General features: G+C 43.1%; 1 protein-coding gene across 1 annotated transcript in view; it reads right to left on the bottom strand.

Annotated features, from left to right (window-relative positions):
• Positions 1–19,138, bottom strand: part of SPATS2 (spermatogenesis associated serine rich 2) — a 179,502-nt gene that overhangs the window by 35,865 nt on the left and 124,499 nt on the right. The window contains exons 4-6 of the mRNA XM_025403484.1: positions 9,319–9,398; positions 1,699–1,807; positions 548–597 (exon numbers count right to left, since the gene is read on the bottom strand). Coding sequence (XP_025259269.1) covers positions 548–597; positions 1,699–1,807; positions 9,319–9,398 — 239 coding nt within the window. The remainder of the gene's footprint in view (positions 1–547; positions 598–1,698; positions 1,808–9,318; positions 9,399–19,138) is intronic.

Below are 19,138 nucleotides of genomic sequence, written 5' to 3'. Positions count from 1 at the left end.
ACTTGGTTATATTGTTTTGGAGACAGCTGCACATTACCCAAACGCTAACATTATTTTTTTAAAAGATGAAGATAAAGAAAAACCTTACAGTATTCAAACCTGTGTATCCTATGCTGGCAGACTCAGGAAAATAAAAACAGGGAGACCTAACCTGATGTTGTTATTCAAAGACGCAATAGCTTTAGATAGCTTTTCTCCAACAGGTTACATGCCTCCTGGGTTCAAGTTATTCTCCTGCCTCGCCCTCCTGAGTAACTGGGATTACAGGCACGTGCCACCACACCTAATTTTTTCTAGTTTTTAGTAGAGATGGGGCTTCACCATGTTGGCCAGGCTGGTCTTGAACCCCTGACCTCAAGTGATCCACCTGCTTTGGCCTCCCAAAGTGCTGGGATTATAGGTGTGAGCCACTGCACCTGGCCAAAGATGTTTTTTAACCAGGTAAACTGAAGATATGTATGTAAACCTTTTCTTTCAAATATTTTTGCAGAGCCTAAATTTTAAAAAATAATATAAACATCATGTTTTTAAATGTAATTCATTTTACCTTTTTCTTGCCTGTTACTGTCCATTCTTTGAGTACTTCACTGGCACTACCTGTAAGGGAAACCAGTTACAGATTTTGTCTCCTACCACACACACAGTAGTCAAGCAGGAGTCAGTGTCCTCCCATTTTGTAATTGCTGGAGAATTTACAAAGCTCCTAACAGGAAAAATTAAGAATCGGGTCTAGAGTAATATAATGAGATAATCATGCCATGCTTCCCTTTTGGAATACCTGCTTACTTAGACCCTCCTCTCCAAGTAATTTCCTCAGTAAGTTCTTCTAAGAAGAGACTAATGTAGCTGCGCCATTTTGAAGATTTTCTTATCTATACATCTTAGACCAAATACAAAGGGGATGGCACACTGGTTTTAGCCAAGTGTGCCATCCTTTCCCCTCCAGTTACACACCACCTTGGCTATATAGTTTTGGAGACAGCTGCACATTACCCAAACACTAACATTATTTTTTAAGAAGATGAAAATAAAGAAAAACCTTATAGTATTCAAACCTGTGTATCCTATGCTGGCAGACTCAGGAAAATAAAAACAGGGAGACCTAACCTGATATTGTTATTCAAAGACACATAGCTTTAGATAGTTTTTCTCCAACAGGTTACATGGAAGGAAGTTTATAAAACACTTCTCAATGCTATAAATCTGAAGGGTTGACTAAGCCTGCCATTCTTCTACATATTAGATAAGGAAATTCAAACCCACACATTTGAGTCACCTGCCACAGCCAAACTAATAATATTAGAATCCACAAGACAATACTGAGTCCTTGAATTTGCCATCTGTTGGTGAGCCACTGAATCACTACTTTGTTTTTAAGAGTCTCTTAAATTCTTATTTAACCCAACTCCAATCAAGTCCCTTATACCACCGGCCACATGATTTCCTCTTAAATGCCATTAGAGAACATTTAGCGCAAAACGATGGAATTTTCTCAGCTTGTCTCTTACTATAGACACCACATAGCTTATTTCAGCTTCTAGGGCTGAAAGAGGTATTGTCAAATGTCATGGTATGTTATGTTTTCATGGGGTCTGCTATATCATCTATGAATTACTGGATTGCTGAGTGTTATAAAAGTCTGAAGCAAATTCTATTTGAACAAATATAAATTTATTTTTAAAACTAAGTCAGGATTACCTTCCATGAATGCTTGTACTGTTTTGTCCACACAGTTATCAAAGTGCTGCAAAACCAGGATGATTTCATTGTTGCTCTTATTGGGAACTATTGCACGTACCGCATTTATCTGGAAAAGATGGCGGGGTCGTTTAATTCTAACATTAGTAGGTCACTAGGCAGCTGAGGCCTATACAGAGAATAACGAAAAGAGTGATATTTCATTTTTAACAATATGTATCACTCTTTAGCATCAGCGACAGTACATACAACCATCTCACTGGGAATTATTAATAGATGACTGATACCAGCATGTGAAAAATTAATTTCAAAACTTAGAAATGCAGAACATTGCTAGAAATAGAAGTTATATGCTAGATTTCATATAAAGAAAAGGTGGTTTAATTTCGGTATCAGGTATTAATGTAGCATTTCCTCATTTTTAGCATACTGTAGAGAAAGGTGGAAAGTTAAATGAACTAGCAACAAAAACAACTTATATTTTTGTGTAAGATTTTTTGAAATATATTTTACCTTGTATCGTTTAATTGTAAAACAAAGATAATTTATACAAACAATTTAAATTATAAACTATTTCAGGCATATAAAACATAATTAACACGCACTCCATGACACTGAGTTTACTAAAACAAAATAAATATAATTGAAGCCCCCATGAACACCTAATAAGTCCTATTTCCCTTCTTCGTCTCACTAGAGATTTCTACCCTGAACTTGGTATTATTTCCATACGTGCTTTTGCATTTTTATGATATGTGCATATATCCATAGGTAATATACACTATTATTTTGCATTACATAAATACATAAATATTATATAATATATACGTATTTATCTTCAATTTATATTTTGCACATAGCATTTTTTTTTAGATTTTTTCCATGTTGATAAATGCATCTCTTATTTATTTATTTTGAGACAGTCTCACTCTGTCACCCAGGCTGGAGTACAGTGGCATGATCTCAGCTATCTGCAACCTCCACCTCCCAGGTTCAAGCGATTCTTGCGCCCCAGCCTCCTGAGTAGCCAGGATTACAGGCATGCACCATCATGCCCAGTTAATTTTTGTATTTTTAGTAGAGATGGGGTTTTGCTGTTGGCCAGGCTGGTCTCAAACTCTTGGCCTCAAGTGATCTACCTGCCTCCGCCTCCCAAAGTGCTGGGATTACAGGCCTTGAGCCACCATACCTGGCCTGTATTTCATATTTTTTGAGACTAAAAATATATGGCCGGGCACGGTGGCTAATGTCTGTAATCCCAGCACTTTGGGGAGGCTGAGGTGAGCAGATCACAAGATCAGGAGTCAAGACCAGCCTGACCAACACGGAAAAACCCTGTCTCTACAAAAATTAGCTGGGCATAGCAGCGCACGCCTGTAATCCCAGATACTCAGGAGGTTGAGGCAGGAGAATCGCTTGAACCTGGGAGGTGGAGGTTGCAGTGAGCCGAGATCGCGCCATTGCACTCCAGCCTAGGCAACAGAGCAAGACTCCATCTCAATTTAAAAAAAAAAAAAAAAGGCCTGGGCGCGGTGGCTCAAGCCTGTAATCCCAGCACTTTAGGAGGCCGAGGCGGGTGGATCACGAGGTCAGGAGATCGAGACCATCCTGGCTAACATGGTGAAACCCCGTCTCTACTAAAAATACAAAAAACTAGCCGGGCGAGGTGGCGGGCGCCTGTAGTCCCAGCTACTCGGAGGCTGAGGCGGGAGAATGGCGTGAACCCGGGAGGCGGAGATTGCAGTGAGCCGAGATCGCGCCACCGCACTCCAGCCTGGGCGACACAGCGAGACTCCGTCTCAAAAAAAAAAAACCATCCTGGCTAACACGGTGAAACCCCGTCTCTACTAAAAATACAAAAAACTAGCCGGGCGTGGTGGCGGGCGCCTGTAGTCCCAGCTACTCGGAGGCTGAGGCAGGAGAATGGCGTGAACCCGGGAGGTGGAGCTTGCAGTGAGCCCGAGATCGGGCCACTGCACTCCAGCCTGGGCCACACAGCGAGATTCCATCTCAAAAAAAATAAAAAATAAAAAATAAAAATTAAAAAAAAAGGGCCAGGTGCAGTGGCTAATGCCTGTAATCCCACCACTTTGGGAGACCCAGGCGGGTGGATCATGAGGTCAGGAGTTCGAGATTAGCCTGGTAAACATGGTGAAACCCCGTCTCTACTAAAAATACAAAAGTTAGCTGGGTGTGGTGGCGTGCACCTGTAATCCCAGCTACTCTGGAGGCTGAGGCAGGAGAACTGCTTGAAACCAGAAGGCAGAGGTTGCCATGAGCCAAGATTGTGCCACTGCACTCCTATCTGGGCGAAAGAGCAAAACTCGGTCTCAAAAAAAAAAAAAGAAAGAAAAAAATACACATACACATACAGACGCATACAAAATTTACAATAATTGTATATTTTGTTTTCATGTTTATATATCCATTTTATATCCAGCAACCTTGATGAACTCTTACTAGTCCTATTAATTTGTTGCTTTCTTGGATTTTCTATGTAGGTAACTGTATTGCCTATAAATAACAGAAGGGGTTTCATTTGTTTTTTGAGACAGGGTCTCACTGTGTCACTTAGGCTGCAGTGCAGTAGTGCATTTATAGCTCACTGTAATACTTAACTTCTGGGCTCAAGCGATGCTCCCACCTCAGCCTCCTGAATAGCTGGGACTACAGGCAGGTGCCACCAGGCCTGGCTATAAATATTTTTTGTAGAGATGGGGATCCCCTTATGTTGTCCAGGCTGGTCTTGAACTCCTGGCCTCAAGTGATTGTCCTGCCTCAGCCTCCCAAAGTGCTGGGATCACAGGCATGAGTCACTGCCCCGGCCAAATAACAGCAGTTTTTTTCTGCCTTTCCAATTCTTTTTTTTTTTTGAGACGGAGTCTTGCTCTGTCGCCCAGGCTGGAGTGCAGTGGCCGGATCTCAGCTCACTGCAAGCTTTGCCTCCCGGGTTCACGCCATTCTCCTGCCTCAGCCTCCCGAGTAGCTGGGACTACAGACGCCCGTCACCTCGCCTGGCTATATTTTTGTATTTTTTTTTTAGTAGAGATGGGGTTTCACCATGTTAGCCAGGATGGTCTCGATCTCCTGACCTTGTGATCCACCCGTCTCGGCCTCCCAAAGTGCTGGGGTTACAGCCTTGAGCCACCGTGCCCGGCCATGCCTTTCCAATTCTTACAATTTTTATTTCTTGTCTTACTGCAGAATGCAAAATTAATTATTTCTCAAAGAAGCTCTGGTTCCTTTTAATGAGGAATGGTAGTTAGAAACCAGTATCTAGGAGCGGCCAGGAGCGGTGGCTCACACCTGTAATCCCAACACTTTGGGCAGCAGAGGTGGGTGGATCACGAGATCAGAAGATCGAGACCATCCTGGCTAACACTGTGAAACCCCGTCTCTCCTAAAAATACAAACAAATTAGCCAGGTGTGGTGGCAGACACCTGTAGTCCCAGCTACTCGGGAGGCTGAGGGAGGAGAGTGGCGTGAACCTGGGAGGCGGAGCTTGCACTGAGTCGAGATCATGCCACTGAACTCCAGGTTAGGTGACAGAGTGAGACTCTGATTCCGTCTCAAAAAAAAAAAAAAAAAAAGATCAGTATCTAGGAGCTAGGTGTGCTTATCACTATTGCGGAGTCATTGTTTTTAGACACTTTCGTGGATCAATCTAGGAGATTTTTTTTTGTAAAATAATGAGCTCACACTGACATCTTCAATTCAAATGTACTATTAAAAGATCTTTTCTCATCTTATTTTAAACATGTATCTCTTCTCTCTTAACCAAAAGTTCTAGTTCCTAAAAACATTATTTTATAATTTGCTTTATTTTATAATACTCAAAATAACAACCCTACAATATAATATTACCATTATATTACTAATGATAAAACCATTGGATAAAATTTAAGATTTACAATTCTTTTTACCCTTTAAATGTATCTCTCTAAACCCACGTAGTAAGAACATTGTGTTCAAAAGTCAGTGGGGCCAGGCACGGTGGCTCATGCTTATAATCCCAGCACTCTGGGAGGCTGAGGCAAGCAGATCACTCGAGTGAGGTCAGGAGTTCAAGATCAGCCTGTCCAACATGGTGAAACCCTGTCTCTACTAAAAATACAAAAATTAGCCAGGCGTGGTGGTGCACGTCTCTAATCCCGGCTACCTGGGAGGCTGCGACAGAAATGCTTGAACCTGGGAGGCAGAGGTTGCAGTGAGCCAAGATCTCACCACTATACTCCAACCCCGACAGACCTCCGCCTCCAACCTCTGCCTCCATTAAAAAAAAAAAGTCAGTGGGCAGATTTATTCTAGTTTACCCTTTCCCTGAAGGTGAAATATTTTTAAAATGGCAAGCTTACATAAGACCTCAGTTCCAATCTTTTTGTTTGGGTTTTTTGGTTTTGTTTGAGACAGTCTTGCTGTCACCCATGCTGGAGTGCAGTGTTGTGATCTCGGCTCACTACAGCCTCGACCTCCCAGGCTCAAGCAATCCTCCCGCCTCAGCCTCCTGAGTAGCTGGGACCACAGGCATGTGCCACCACATCCGGCTATTTTTATTTTTTGTAAAGATGAGGTCTCACTATGTTGCCTAGGCTGATTTCAAACTCCTGAGATCAAGGGATCCTCCCACCTTAGCCTCCCAAAAGTGCTGGCATTACTGGGCTTAATGGCACCGTGTGGTAAAACCCTTGTGTTACTGAGACTGGCAAAACATGCCACAGTTACCTATTAACAGTTCAAGCTCACTATTCTGGTTTTTAGTACCCTCTAGGGATCTCCCTTACTTCTTACATTCAGCTATACATTCAAAATGATGTATATTATCTTTCATCCCATATTTCTAGGTGGTTTTTTTTTTTTGAGACGGAGTTTTACTCTTGCTGCCCAGGCTGCAGTGCAATGGCATGATCTCGGCTCACGGCAACCTCCACTTCCTGGATTCAAGCAATTCTCCTGCCTCAGCCTCGTAAGTAGCTGGGATTACAGGCATGCGCCACCATGCTCAGCTAATTTCTTTTTTTGTATTTTTAGTTGAGACGGGGCTTCTCCATGTTGGTCAGGTTGGTCTCAAACTCCTGACCTCAGGTAATCTGCCCACCTCGGCCTCCCAAAGTGGTGGGACTACAGGCGTGAGCCACTGCACCTGGCTATTTCTAGGTATTTTATATTTAAAAATGTCTTCAGGTCGGGGGCGCTGAGGCAGGAGAATCGTTTGAACCTGGGAGGCGGAGGTTGCAGTGAGCCGAGATTGCGCCATTGCACTCCAGCCTGGGCGACAGAGGGAGACTCTGTTTCAAAAAATAAAAATAAAAACAAAAATAAAAAAACCATACAAGTGAGAAGGTATACAATCTGTAATTCAACGAAGGCTAATACATTTTTGAGATGAGCAACTTAATATGTATCAATCATAGTAATGATCCCTAAAAAATGGAAGTGTAGGCAAAACTTAACAGACTCCGCCGGGAGTGGTGGCTCAGGCCTGTAATCCCAGCACTTTGGGAGGCCGAGGCGGGTGGATCACGAGGTCAGGAGATTGAGACCATCCTGGCTAACATAGTGAGACGCCCCCTCTATTAAAAATATAAAAACTTGGCCGGGCGCGGTGGCTCAAGCCTGTAATCCCAGCACTTTGGGAGGCCGAGACGGGCGGATCACAAGGTCAGGAGATCGAGACCAGCCTGGCTAATACGGTGAAACCCCGTCTCTACTAAAAAAAATACAAAATACTAGCCAGGTGAGGTGGCGGGCGCCTGTAGTCCCAGCTACTTGGGAGGCTGAGGCAGGAGAATGGCGTAGACCCGGGAGGCGGAGCTTGCAGTGAGCTGAGATCCGGCCACTGCACTCCAGCCTGGGCGACAGAGCCAGACTCTGTCTCAAAAAAAAATAAAATAAAATAAAAACTTAGCCAGGCATGGTGGCACGTGCCTGTAGCCCCAGCTACATGGGAGGCTGAGGCAGGAGAATCACTTGAACCTGGGAGGCAGAGGTTGCAGTGAGCTGAGATCATGCCACTGCACTCCAGCCTGGGTGACAGAGTGAAACTCCGTCTCATAAAAAACAAAACAAAACAAAACAAAAAAAACCCCATCAAACTTACAGACTCTACGATAAAGGTAAGGTTCTGATAATTTAAAAATACGAGTATGTATAGTACTCAACCACTGTACAGGACTCCATAGTCAACAATTTTTTTTTAAAATAAGACAGAGAGGCCGGGTGTGGTTGCTCATGCCTATAATCCCAGCACTTTGGGAGGCCAAGGCAGGCAGATTGCTTGAGGTCAGGAGTTTGAGACCAGCCTGGCCAACATGGCAAAACCCCGTCTCTACTAAAAATAAAAAAAGTAGCCAGGCATGGTGGCACATGCCTGTAGTTCCAGCTACTCAGGAGGCTAGGACATGAGAATCACTTGAACCCGGGAGGCAGAGGCTAAAGGGAGCTGAGATTGCATCACTGTACTCCAGCCTGGGCGACAAAGCAAGACTCTGTCTCAAAAAAAAAAAAAAAAGACAGAAAGCACATAAAGCTTTTGTTTTATGTTTTTCTCAATATAGCTCGTTGAGGGTTACATTACTAAAACCACTTGGTTTTCTTCCAAAAGAATGCTCCTTAGAAGATCTACTTCTGGCCGGGAGGGGTGGCTATCCCAGCACTCTAGGAGGCTGAGGTGGGTGGATTAGTTGAGGCCAGGAGTTCGCGACCACCCTGGCCAACATGGAGAACCTTGTCTCCACTACAAATACAAAAATTAGCTGGGCATGGTGGTGCACCCCTGTAATCCCAGCTACTCAGGAGGCTGAGGCACGAGAATCACTTGAACCCAGGAGGCGGAGATTGCAGTGAGCTGAGATCATGCCACTGCACACCAACCTGGGTTGGACTCTGTCTCAAAAAAACCCACAAAAGACCTATTTCTTGTCTTGGCTCTGAAGCCTCCTGGACTTAAGAATGCTCTTCAAGTACTTGGGAAGATCCTATTCAGATTGTTCCTTAAGAAGTGTTGCCAAATGAGATACACTCAGGCATATAAATATTAATAAACTAATTAATACTGAATATCTTCAAGAGAATTTAGAGTTAATATACATGGAGATAGGCAAAGAAAATGTTTGCATTTAATAGGTTCTGTTAATAGGTTCTGTGCAATCAGAACCTATTTATGGCCGTCACTCTCTGATATATAGTGGCATTGTTTTATTCTTAAAATTTCACTCCTGGCCAGGCACGGTGGCTCACGCCTGTAGTCCCAACACTTTGGGAGGCCAAGGTGGGCGGAACACAAGGTCAGGAGATCGAGACCATCCTGGCTAACACGGTGAAACTCCGTCTCTACTAAAAATACAAAAAAAAAATCAGCCGGGCGTGGTGGCGGGCGCCTGTAGTCCCAGCTACTCCAGAGGCTGAGGCAGGAGAATGGCGTGAACCCAGGAGGGGGAGCTTGCAGTGAGCCGAGATCGCACCACTGCCCTCCAGCCTGGGTGACAGAGCGAGACTCCTTCTCAAAAAAAGAAAAAAAAAAAATTTCACTCTCATAATGAGTTTGTGGTAGCCACTAGTCATATTAGTACCTAACTTTTCCTATGACAGTCAAGTTTACTATCCATAGTGACTAGTCTTACCTTCTCTTTCATGTTCTCAAAAGCCCCTCCCTGGGCCAGTACAGTATTGGACTGCAAATCAAAAATGAATCCTGATGAATCTGAAAGAATAAGAAAGGAAAAATATATTCAACATGATTCAAATGTAATCCATCCCTAAGACAGAAGGGCCAAGACTGGCTGCTTTTGTCCCATAAAACAATTAACAGCTTAGTTGCTATTTGGCAAATTCTGTTACATAGATAACTTTAACTGCCTTCTGAATTAAACTTATAATACAAAATTTTAATTTTAATAAAAACTGTCACAGTCTGAGGTAAACACTAAATACATCAACTATATTAGACTGTCCTGTAATCCTTGATATTATTGTTAATTATCCCACCTTAAGGTCCTCTAAAAATGTTGCAAGTAAATAGCTCCCCATGGTAAAATTTAACCCTAAAGAATCTGAAAATGTGAGTGGGATGGAAGCTTCTGTAGCATTAATAACACAAAGTAATTTCCTCTTCTAGATGGAACCATACATGTTATGTTCGTAGACTATAAACCCATGAATACATTCATGTGTGTGTCCCTAATATAAAGCTTGATGAAGCAAGGTATCCAAGTTGTAGGTTATAGAAAAACTCAGTTCAATATGATTGATTACAAAAAAAGATTCTGGTTTCTCTGTACTTACAAAGAAAAAGGCTATGTGCAAATTTAATCAGTTTCTTTACCTCTGACTATGTGACCAATAAATTACTTCAGCTTTAATACTCAACAGCTTTGTTTTAACCCAGTAAGATACAATCTCAGGAGATGGTTAGAGTGCTTTTCAAATTCTGATGTGCATACTTACCACCTAGGGAATCTTATGCTAAAATGTAGGTTGTGATTCAGCAGTCTGGCCTGTGGCAGGAGATTTTTACTCCCAGGTGATAACAATATTACTGATCTCTGCACTGTACTTGGAAGTAGCTTAGGAGTTAGAATTTCAACAAGGCAAGTAAAAGGAAAAATGTTGAGAAAAGGGGTACAAAAAAACCACGGTAATACTCTAGTACACTTTCCAAATTATTTTGCTGTTATTACAGATATGTTTCAATTAAAGATTCTTTCACGGCTTAATCTTAAACCTTGAATTAATTTAGATTGAACTTTTGTTAATACTGGCCATTTCTAGACTGTTACTCAAATGAAAAAATCAGGTAACACTTATACAAACTCAGTATTTAAGCTTGAGTTTTCTGGATGACTATAAATATGGTTAACTCCCAATTATCTTTATTAATTGAAAAGAGACACAGTCTACAAAAACAAAGATCTTATAAAACCAAAGCACTATTTAGAACCTTCTCAGAATTCCTATAGATCAGCTAAATGACATAACTGGAATGTTTTAATGTATCCTCCCTCAAAGAGTAATGAGCAGTGGGATGATACAGAGGACATCAATAATCCACTTATTAGTCAATCAAACCACCAATCTCTTTTAGGGAAAAGAGGGAACATAAAACAGCATTTTGGGTTCTATTACTAGCCTCTTATACTCATCTAGCTCTGTTTTTTGTTTTGTTTTGTTTTGTTTTCCTTTAACAACATACTAGATGACACAAACTGCAAGGAAGACAAAAGGTAGGCTGGGTATGGTGGTTCACACCTGTAATCCCAACATTTTGGGAGGCCAAGGCAAGTGGATCGCTTGAGCCCAGAAGTTTGAGAGCAGCCTGGGTAATATGGTGAAACCCTGCCTCTACAAAAAGGAGAAAAATTAGCCAGACATGGTGGCACGTTCCTATAGTCCCAGCTAATTGGGAGGCTGAGGTGGGAAGACAGCTGTAGCCTGGGAGGTTGAGGCTGCAATGAGTCGTGAATGCACCACTGTACCTCCAGCCTGGGTGACAGAGAGAGATCCTGCCTCAAGAAACAAACAAACAAAAACCAAAGGGTAGTTCTGCAAACACTCAATTACTGGCCAAAACAAATTAGTATAATTAGGATTTATCTGGAATACTGTTAGGATAATGATTAAAAATACATAAAGCGGCTATTTCAGTCAGGATCCCAAACAGGAAGCGAATGGCATACTCAAACTGGGCAATCTTTTTTTTTTTTTTTTTTTTTGAGACGGAGTCTCGCTCTGTCGCCCAGGCTGGAGTACAGTGGCCGGATCTCAGCTCACTGCAAGCTCCGCCTCCCGGGTTTATGCCATTCTCCTGCCTCAGCCTCCCGAGTAGCTGGGACTACAGGCGCCCGCCACCTCGCCCGGCTAGTTTTTTGTATTTTTTAGTAGAGACGGGGTTTCACCGTGTTAGCCAGGATGGTCTCGATCTCCTGACCTCGTGATCCGCCCGTCTCGGCCTCCCAAAGTGCTGGGATTACAGGCTTGAGCCACCGCGCCCGGCCTTGGGCAATCTTAATAGAGTTTAATAACAGGACTATTTTCAAATGTGCTAGCAGACAGTAGGGAAACCACTCAAGATAGGGCTGTACCTCTTGTTATCGTTTTGCTGGCTTTTAAGCAATGTGCATTGCTAATTGAGACTTGAGTGTGAGGAGGGAGCAGTTACAGGAGCCAAAGACAGAAAGGGCCCTTTTATTTTTGTTTCATCTGGTATACAGAGGGCCAAAGGACACACTCAAGCCCACAGCTACCTGTCAGAGAAAGATTAGAGGAATAAATGTTCCTACCTCACTCTCCTCCCTTCCTCTGAATTTCCTGCCAGTGTTGCCCAATGGCCAGCACTGGCCATTACTTACTTAAACCAGAGGGCATAGGAGGCACTGAGATGGTCTATACAGGTCAGGAGGGCACAAATGACAATTTTGCATTTATATTCTATGACACGAGGTCACCAAAAAGAGAAAGCAATAATTTAACATCTTAATTTGTCTACTCACTAGCTGATATTGCCTTTTTAAACTTAAACCAACACCTCAAGTAGATTCAAAACCTTACTTTAATCAACTGGAGCCTAAATGTCTCTTAGTATTATATAGAAAGTAATTTTAAATTCCTATCAGCAATAGTGATTTTTAAACTCTTATTTTTTCATGAAAAGAAAGCTAAAGATTTACCTGATTCTATTGGTAGGAAATAAGGCAGGATTTCATCTTTTTATTAATACTTAGCTGTGATACAAGAGCATGTATTCTATCAGAAATACATTTTTAAGGAAAAAGTGCTGTTAAATATTCTCTAATCTGGCCAGGCGCGGTGGCTCACGCCTGTAATCCCAGCACTATGGGAGGCCGAAACAGGCAGATCATGAGGTCAGGAGATCAAGACCATCCTGGCTAACACAGTGAAACCCCATCTCTACTGAAAATACAAAAAAGTTAGCTGGGCATGGTGGCAGGTGCCTGCAGTCCCAACTACTCAGGAGGCTGAGGCAGGAGAATGGTGTGAACCTGGGAGGCGGGGCTTGCAGTGAGCCGAGATCACACCACTGCACTCCAGCCTGGGCAACTGAGTGAGACTCCGTCTCAAAAAAAAAAAAAAAATTCTCTCATCCTGGGTGTTCAGGTAAAAAAAAAAAATTCTCAGGCAAGATTCATAAAGAATATGAGGAAGTCTAGGCTGGGTGCAGTGGCTCACACCTGTAATCCTAGCACTTTGGGAGGCTGAGGCAGGTAGATAACTGGAGGTCAGGAGTTCGAGACCAGTGAACAAGGTGAAACCCCATCTCTACTAAAAATACAAAAATTAGCCGGGCATGGTGGCACACACCTGTAATTCCAGCTACCAGGGAGGCTGAAGCAAGAGAACCGCTTCAACCCGGGAGGCAGAGGTTGCAGTGAGCCGAGAATGCGCCACTGCACCCCAACCTGGGCGACAGAGCAAGACTCCACCTCAAAAAAAAAAAAAAAAAAAAAAAAAGAGGAAGCCTTGAGCTTGAGCTTTGTTATTTATTTCACTCACATCAGGAACCATTTCAGAATTGTTTTTTTTGGAATTACTTTTTTTTTTTTTTTTTGGAGACTGAGTCTCGCTCTGTTGCCCAGGCTGGGAGTACAATGGTGTGATCTCGGCTCACTACAACCTCCACCTCCCAGGTTCAAGCCATTCTCCTGCCTCAGCCTGCCGAGTAGCTGGGATTACAGGCACCCACTACCATGCTCAGCTAATTTTTGTATTTTTAGTAGAGTCAGGGTTTCATCATGTTGGTCAGGCTGGTTGGAATTATTTCAAATAGCACACATTCAGGTATATTTTAGAAAAAGTATGTTATTTACAGTACAAATGACATATTTGTAAATACTATGGGTTTTGTTATTGTTTTTGCTGGCTTCAAAAATTAGGCAAAAGTTGTTTCTAGGCACTGAGAATGACATAGAAATAGCTGAGCCTGATTATTCCATGTATTAAATCAAACTTGAACAGGTGTCTTGACAAGCTTTAAAACACAGTGTCATTCTGCTGTTAGTTTATAATTTAACCTGAAGATCATACTGTACTAAATGTTTTAGAATTTGGTTTAAAGTTCTGATTGTATTTATACCCAAGGTACATATTTATTTATTAAAAAAAAAAACAGAAAACAACACATGTGGCAAGAATGTGGAAAAACTGGAATTCAGGAGCACTGCTAGTGGAAATGCAAAATGGCACAGCCCCCATAAAAACCACATGTTGGTTCCTTAAAAGATAAAACATAGAACTACCATATGATCCAGCAATTCTGCTTCTTGGTATACATACAAAAGAAACGTCACCAAGGTCTCTAAGAGGTGTTTTGTATATCCACGTACTGCTGCAGGCATTGAGATACACTAGGATGCAACAGTGAACAAGACACATGCCCTCTTAGAGTTTTACAGTCTAGTGCAAGAGACTGGTAAAAAAAATGAATAACCATCTCAATATAACAATGCGTTGATTTATCAAACTGTATGATACTAAACACATATGTTAGACCTTCACAATAACACTATTGTGGAGTGAAAATTATTAAAAGCTCACCACCTCGGGTCCTATCTAAAGAGGTTTGGCAGAGCTAACATGAACACACAGTAAGGCTCTTAGACGCACTGAAGTGAATTTGATACAATTATTCATGAGCAGATTATTTCTATCATAGAAAACTCTGTGCTTGTGCTCAAATTCTAGGCTGCTCACTACAGAGACAAGTGTAGGTATATTTTAGAAAAAGTATGTTATTTACAGTACAAATGACATATTTGTAAATACTATGGGTTTTGTTATTGTTTTTGCTGGCTTCAAAAATTAGGCAAAAGTTGTTTTTAGGCACTGAGAATGACATAGAAATAGCTGAGCCTGAGGTGGTGGAACCCAAGTCTAAGGATTCTCATGGGGGCTACTGAATTTGTATCCGAATTCCACAACCAAAAACTTAAGAGTTTTGGATTGCTTGTATCTTTCTTTTGTTAACATAATGGCAAATTATTCCCTCTGACAAGCGAGGAGAAAAATGGAATTATAATCCCTCTCAGAATATCTTCTCTTAATCTTATATTGATGAGAAAATCAGTCATGGTACTACTCCTTGTCCAAAGTCACACAGTAAATCCTACTGTAGAATCAAAGTGAGTCCAGGTTTTAGGCTTTACACTAGTGCTGTGTAACTCATCAAATATACTAGTTCTCAAATTGCCATTATTTTAACAGTATCTTGAGATAACAAGTATCTTGAGTCTTTCTTCTAAGGATTTCAGATTCTTGCTATAATCTACTGATATGCCTTACACATACATAAAGCAAGTTGAGTAACAATATTATTCACATTTTGATGGCAGCAGCCACTCCAGATGGCCTGCTGCTGCCATCACACTGGCTTCAGCAAGGAGGCGCCACTAGGCCACCAGGGATACACATTCAGTGGAGCCTGAAAGTGGGCAGGGGACGGGGGTGGGGGTGGGGGAGCAGGAGCCCTACCTCTTCTGAGTTGGGGCAGGAACTCCCCAGGTGCCACTGCCAAAACTGGCTGTAGACTCAGACCTCCCACTCCATGAAGCAGGCAAGACACCCCATCTCCCAGCTGCAGCTGCCCAAACCATAGCTGCACACTCAGGCATCCCTGTACTCTTGAGGCCATAGGAAGGCCTCCCTGCCCTCACAGGCTAGGAAGTGCCTGCTCCTGCTGTCTGGCTTCTCTCTGCTGTCTGCGCCTGCTCCAGTCTCAGCCAAGTTGGCTGAGCCAGGGTGCTATGAATGGCAGCAGGAGACAAGCAGGTTACTGGGCAGAAGGGAACGGGTCCCTGGTTAGGCCCCACCTTCAGGTCAGGGAGGGCCTTCTGAAGGCTGGGGACCAGGCTGCTAGTCCAGCATACTCGAGTAGGGACTTGTGGTGCCTTTCCAGGCCCACCCATGGCCACCCACGGACCAACTGGCACACACTTTCTCCCCTCTGAGGTCGACAAAAGTCCCTGGCTCAGCCAGAGCGGGGCAGGGATGGAGAGAGGACGGGGACAACCTGCTGCAGAGAAGAGCCACATTCTCCGCTGAGAGCTGCAGAGACAATGGGATGACCTGCTGACAGAGAGGAACCATCCTCTACAGGGCCTCCTCTCTGCTGAGAGCTGAACACTCTGTAGGAGACGACCTGCCTACAGAGAGGAGGTACCCACTGTGGGTCTCCGCTGAGCTGTTGTAACACTCAATAAAGCTCCTCTTCATCTTGTTCACCTTCCACTTCTTTGCATACGTCATTTTTCCTGGATGCAGGACAAGAACTCAGGCAAAGGCATCACTGGCCACAGAGGTTTCTGGCCAGAAAAGTGACACCCCAAAGATCCCGTAACAATTTCACCATGGCCAAAGAAAGACCAGAAGAGGTAAGATCCAGTGAAATACAGGTAAAGCCCAGAAGTCTAGATAACCCGACAAGTATGATTATTATTTGACATATTTTCTCTAATGGTATCAACTTCCTCCTAAAAAGTAAAAAGTAAACTCAAGAGCAGAGCCTATGTAAGTGCCAACTCTTACAGAAATGGTATCTCATGAACAATTAAATAACCTGAAGTTCTCCTTCAGACTGAAGACAGCCAATACTGGACCATAAAGCAAAGTGACCAATTGCCTGGAATTGCTTTGTCTCAAGCCAAGTTTGAGAATAATCCACATGTAAGTCACCAATAAAATTACAAGTGGAGTTCAGTTTCTTCATGTGCACTAATGGCAAATGTGGGGACTGGGGTTATATTGTACAAATATAAGTGCAAAGAAAAGGAAGTTATTGTCACAAGAATTAGTAGTTAAGGCCTATTGAGAACTTCACAACTAAAGATGTTGGCTGAGTGTGGTGGCTCACACCTGTAATCCCAGCACTTTCGGACGCCAAGATAGGAGTATCACCTGAGGCCAGGAGCTTGAGACCTGCCTGGGCAACACAGCTAGACCCCATTTCTATACAAAATTTTAAAAGTAGCTAGGCATGGTGGCATGCATACTTGGGAGGCTGAGGTAAGAGCATTGCTTGAACCCAGGAGTCTGAGGTTGCAGGGAGCTATGAGTATGCCACTGCACTCCAGCCTGGGCAACAGAGCAAGACCCTGTCTCAAAAATAAAAAAAAATAAAAAAAATAAAAAAGACAAAACCACAAAAAACAAAAACTAAAGATACCACTAACTTTAATTTCCTGGGTGGTAAATCTGCGAACTTACCACTTATTGGAGGAAATATGACTTTTTTTGGGGGGACAGGTCCCCCAAAATCTGGCCATAAACTGGCCCCAAAAACTGGCCATAAATAAAATCTCTGCAGCACTGTGACATGTTCATGATGGCCATAACGCCCACACTGGAAGGTTGTGGGTTTACGGGAATGAGGGCAAGGAACACCTGGCCTGCCCAGGGCGGAAAACCACTTAAAGGCGTTCTTAAACCACAAACAAGAGCATAAGTGATCTGTGCCTTAAGGACATGCTCCTGCTACAGATAACTAGCGCAACCCATCCCTTTATTTCAGCCCATCCCTTCGTTTCCCATAAGGGATACTTTTAGTTAATCTAATATCTATAGAAACAATGCTAATGACTGGCTTGCTGTTAATAAATATGTGGGTAAATCTGTTCGGGGCTCTCAGCTCTGAAGGCTGTGAGACCCCTGATTTCCCACTTCACACCTCTATATTTCTGTGTGTGTGTCTTTAATTCCTCTAGCACCACTGGGTTAGGGTCTCCCCGACCGAGCTGGTCTCAGCAAGTGGTGTCCATCGTGTGGGCTTGAATCCAGGTCAAAGAGTCGCCAGAGTGACGGTTAAAGAACGTGGAACTAGCTGGAGGACACCCGAGTACTCTTAAAGCAAACCCCGTGGTGAGTAAGAAGGGGAGCTCGGAAGCATCAGGGTAACAATGGGACAAGTGTTGGGTATGGTTCGTTCCACCTTGGAACTTTTTCACACTGACGATGAGGAGGAAGGAGAGCATAATGAAGTAACAGAAGAGGTTACAGAGCAGGTTTGTTTGCCAGCTAAAGCTAAAGCGGCAAAGGAGGGAGAGGTTCATCCTTACCCTTCTGCACCCCCTCATTATTATTTTGAAGAAAAAGACCCTCCAGATCTTTCTTTTCCAGAGGACACTGGGCGAAAAGTAGTCGCCCCAGTGACTGTTTGAGCAGCCCCTCAAGCGATCCCTCTTAGTTCTATTCAGGCAGGAATTCAGCAAGCTAGACGAGAGGGTAATTTAGAAACGGTAATTCCCTGTTAGAATACAGCCCCCCAGATCAACAGGGAAATATAGCTACATTTGAGTCATTTCCTTTTAAATTACTCAAATAATTTAAACAAGCTATAAATCAGTATGGACCAGGTTCTCCTTTTGTAATGGGACTGTTAAAGAATGTTGCTGTTTCCAGTCAGATGATTCCTACTGACCGGGATGCTCTTACTCGAGCTTGTCTAACTCCTGCTCAGTTCTTACCATTTAAAACTTGGTGGGCAGATGAAGCTTCCATTCAGGCTGCTCGCAATGCCCAGGCCCAACCTCAAATAAAACTGCAGACCAACTTTTGAGGGTTGGCGGCTGGGCTGGTTTAGATGCACAAGTAGTCATGCAGGATGATGCCATAGAATAGCTTAGAGGAGTGTGCATTAGAGCTTGGGAAAAAAATCACTTCATGTGGAGAACAATACCCTTCCTTTAGTGCTATAAAACAGGGACCAAAAGAACCATATGTGGATTTTATAGCTCGGTTACAGGAGTCTCTTAAAAAAGTGATTGCAGGATATAGTGCTGCAGTTATTAGCTTTCAACAATGCTAATCCCAATTGCCAGGCTGCTCTGTGACCTATCAGAGGGAAAGCACATTTAGTTGATTATATCAAGGCCTGTGATGGTATCGGAGGTAATCTGCATAAGGCTACTCTGCTAGCACAGGCAATGGCAGGACTGAGAGTGGATAAAGGAAATACTCCATTTCCTGGAGTTTGTTTTAACTGTGAGAATCAAGTCCATAAAGCTCAAATAAATAGAATAGATCGAGAGAAGACTCTAGATTTGCTAATTTTTTCAACTCAGCATTCACCTACTGGTGTTATTGTCCAAGAACAGGACTTAGTAGAGTGGCTTTTTCTTCCATATACTAATTCATGGACTCTAACTCCTTATTTTTTTTTTTTTTGAGACAGAGTCTGACTCTGTCGCCCAAGCTGGAGTGCAGTGGCCGGCTCTCAGCTCACTGCAAGCTCTGCCTCTCGGGTTTACGCCATTCTCCTGCCTCAGCCTCCCGAGTAGCTGGGACTACAGGCGCCCGCCACCTTGCCCGGCTAGTTTTTTCGTATTTTTTAGTAGAGACGGGGTTTCACCGTGTTAGCCAGGATGGTCTCGATCTCCTGACCTCGTGATCCGCCTGTCTCGGCCTCCCAAAGTGCTGGGATTACAGGCTTGAGCCACC

Source organism: Theropithecus gelada, chromosome 11 (genome assembly GCF_003255815.1).
Source record: "Theropithecus gelada isolate Dixy chromosome 11, Tgel_1.0, whole genome shotgun sequence".
Taxonomy (NCBI): Eukaryota; Metazoa; Chordata; class Mammalia; order Primates; family Cercopithecidae; genus Theropithecus; species Theropithecus gelada.
The sequence above is the reverse complement of the archived record's forward strand: the minus strand, read 5'-3'. Positions and strand labels throughout refer to the sequence as shown.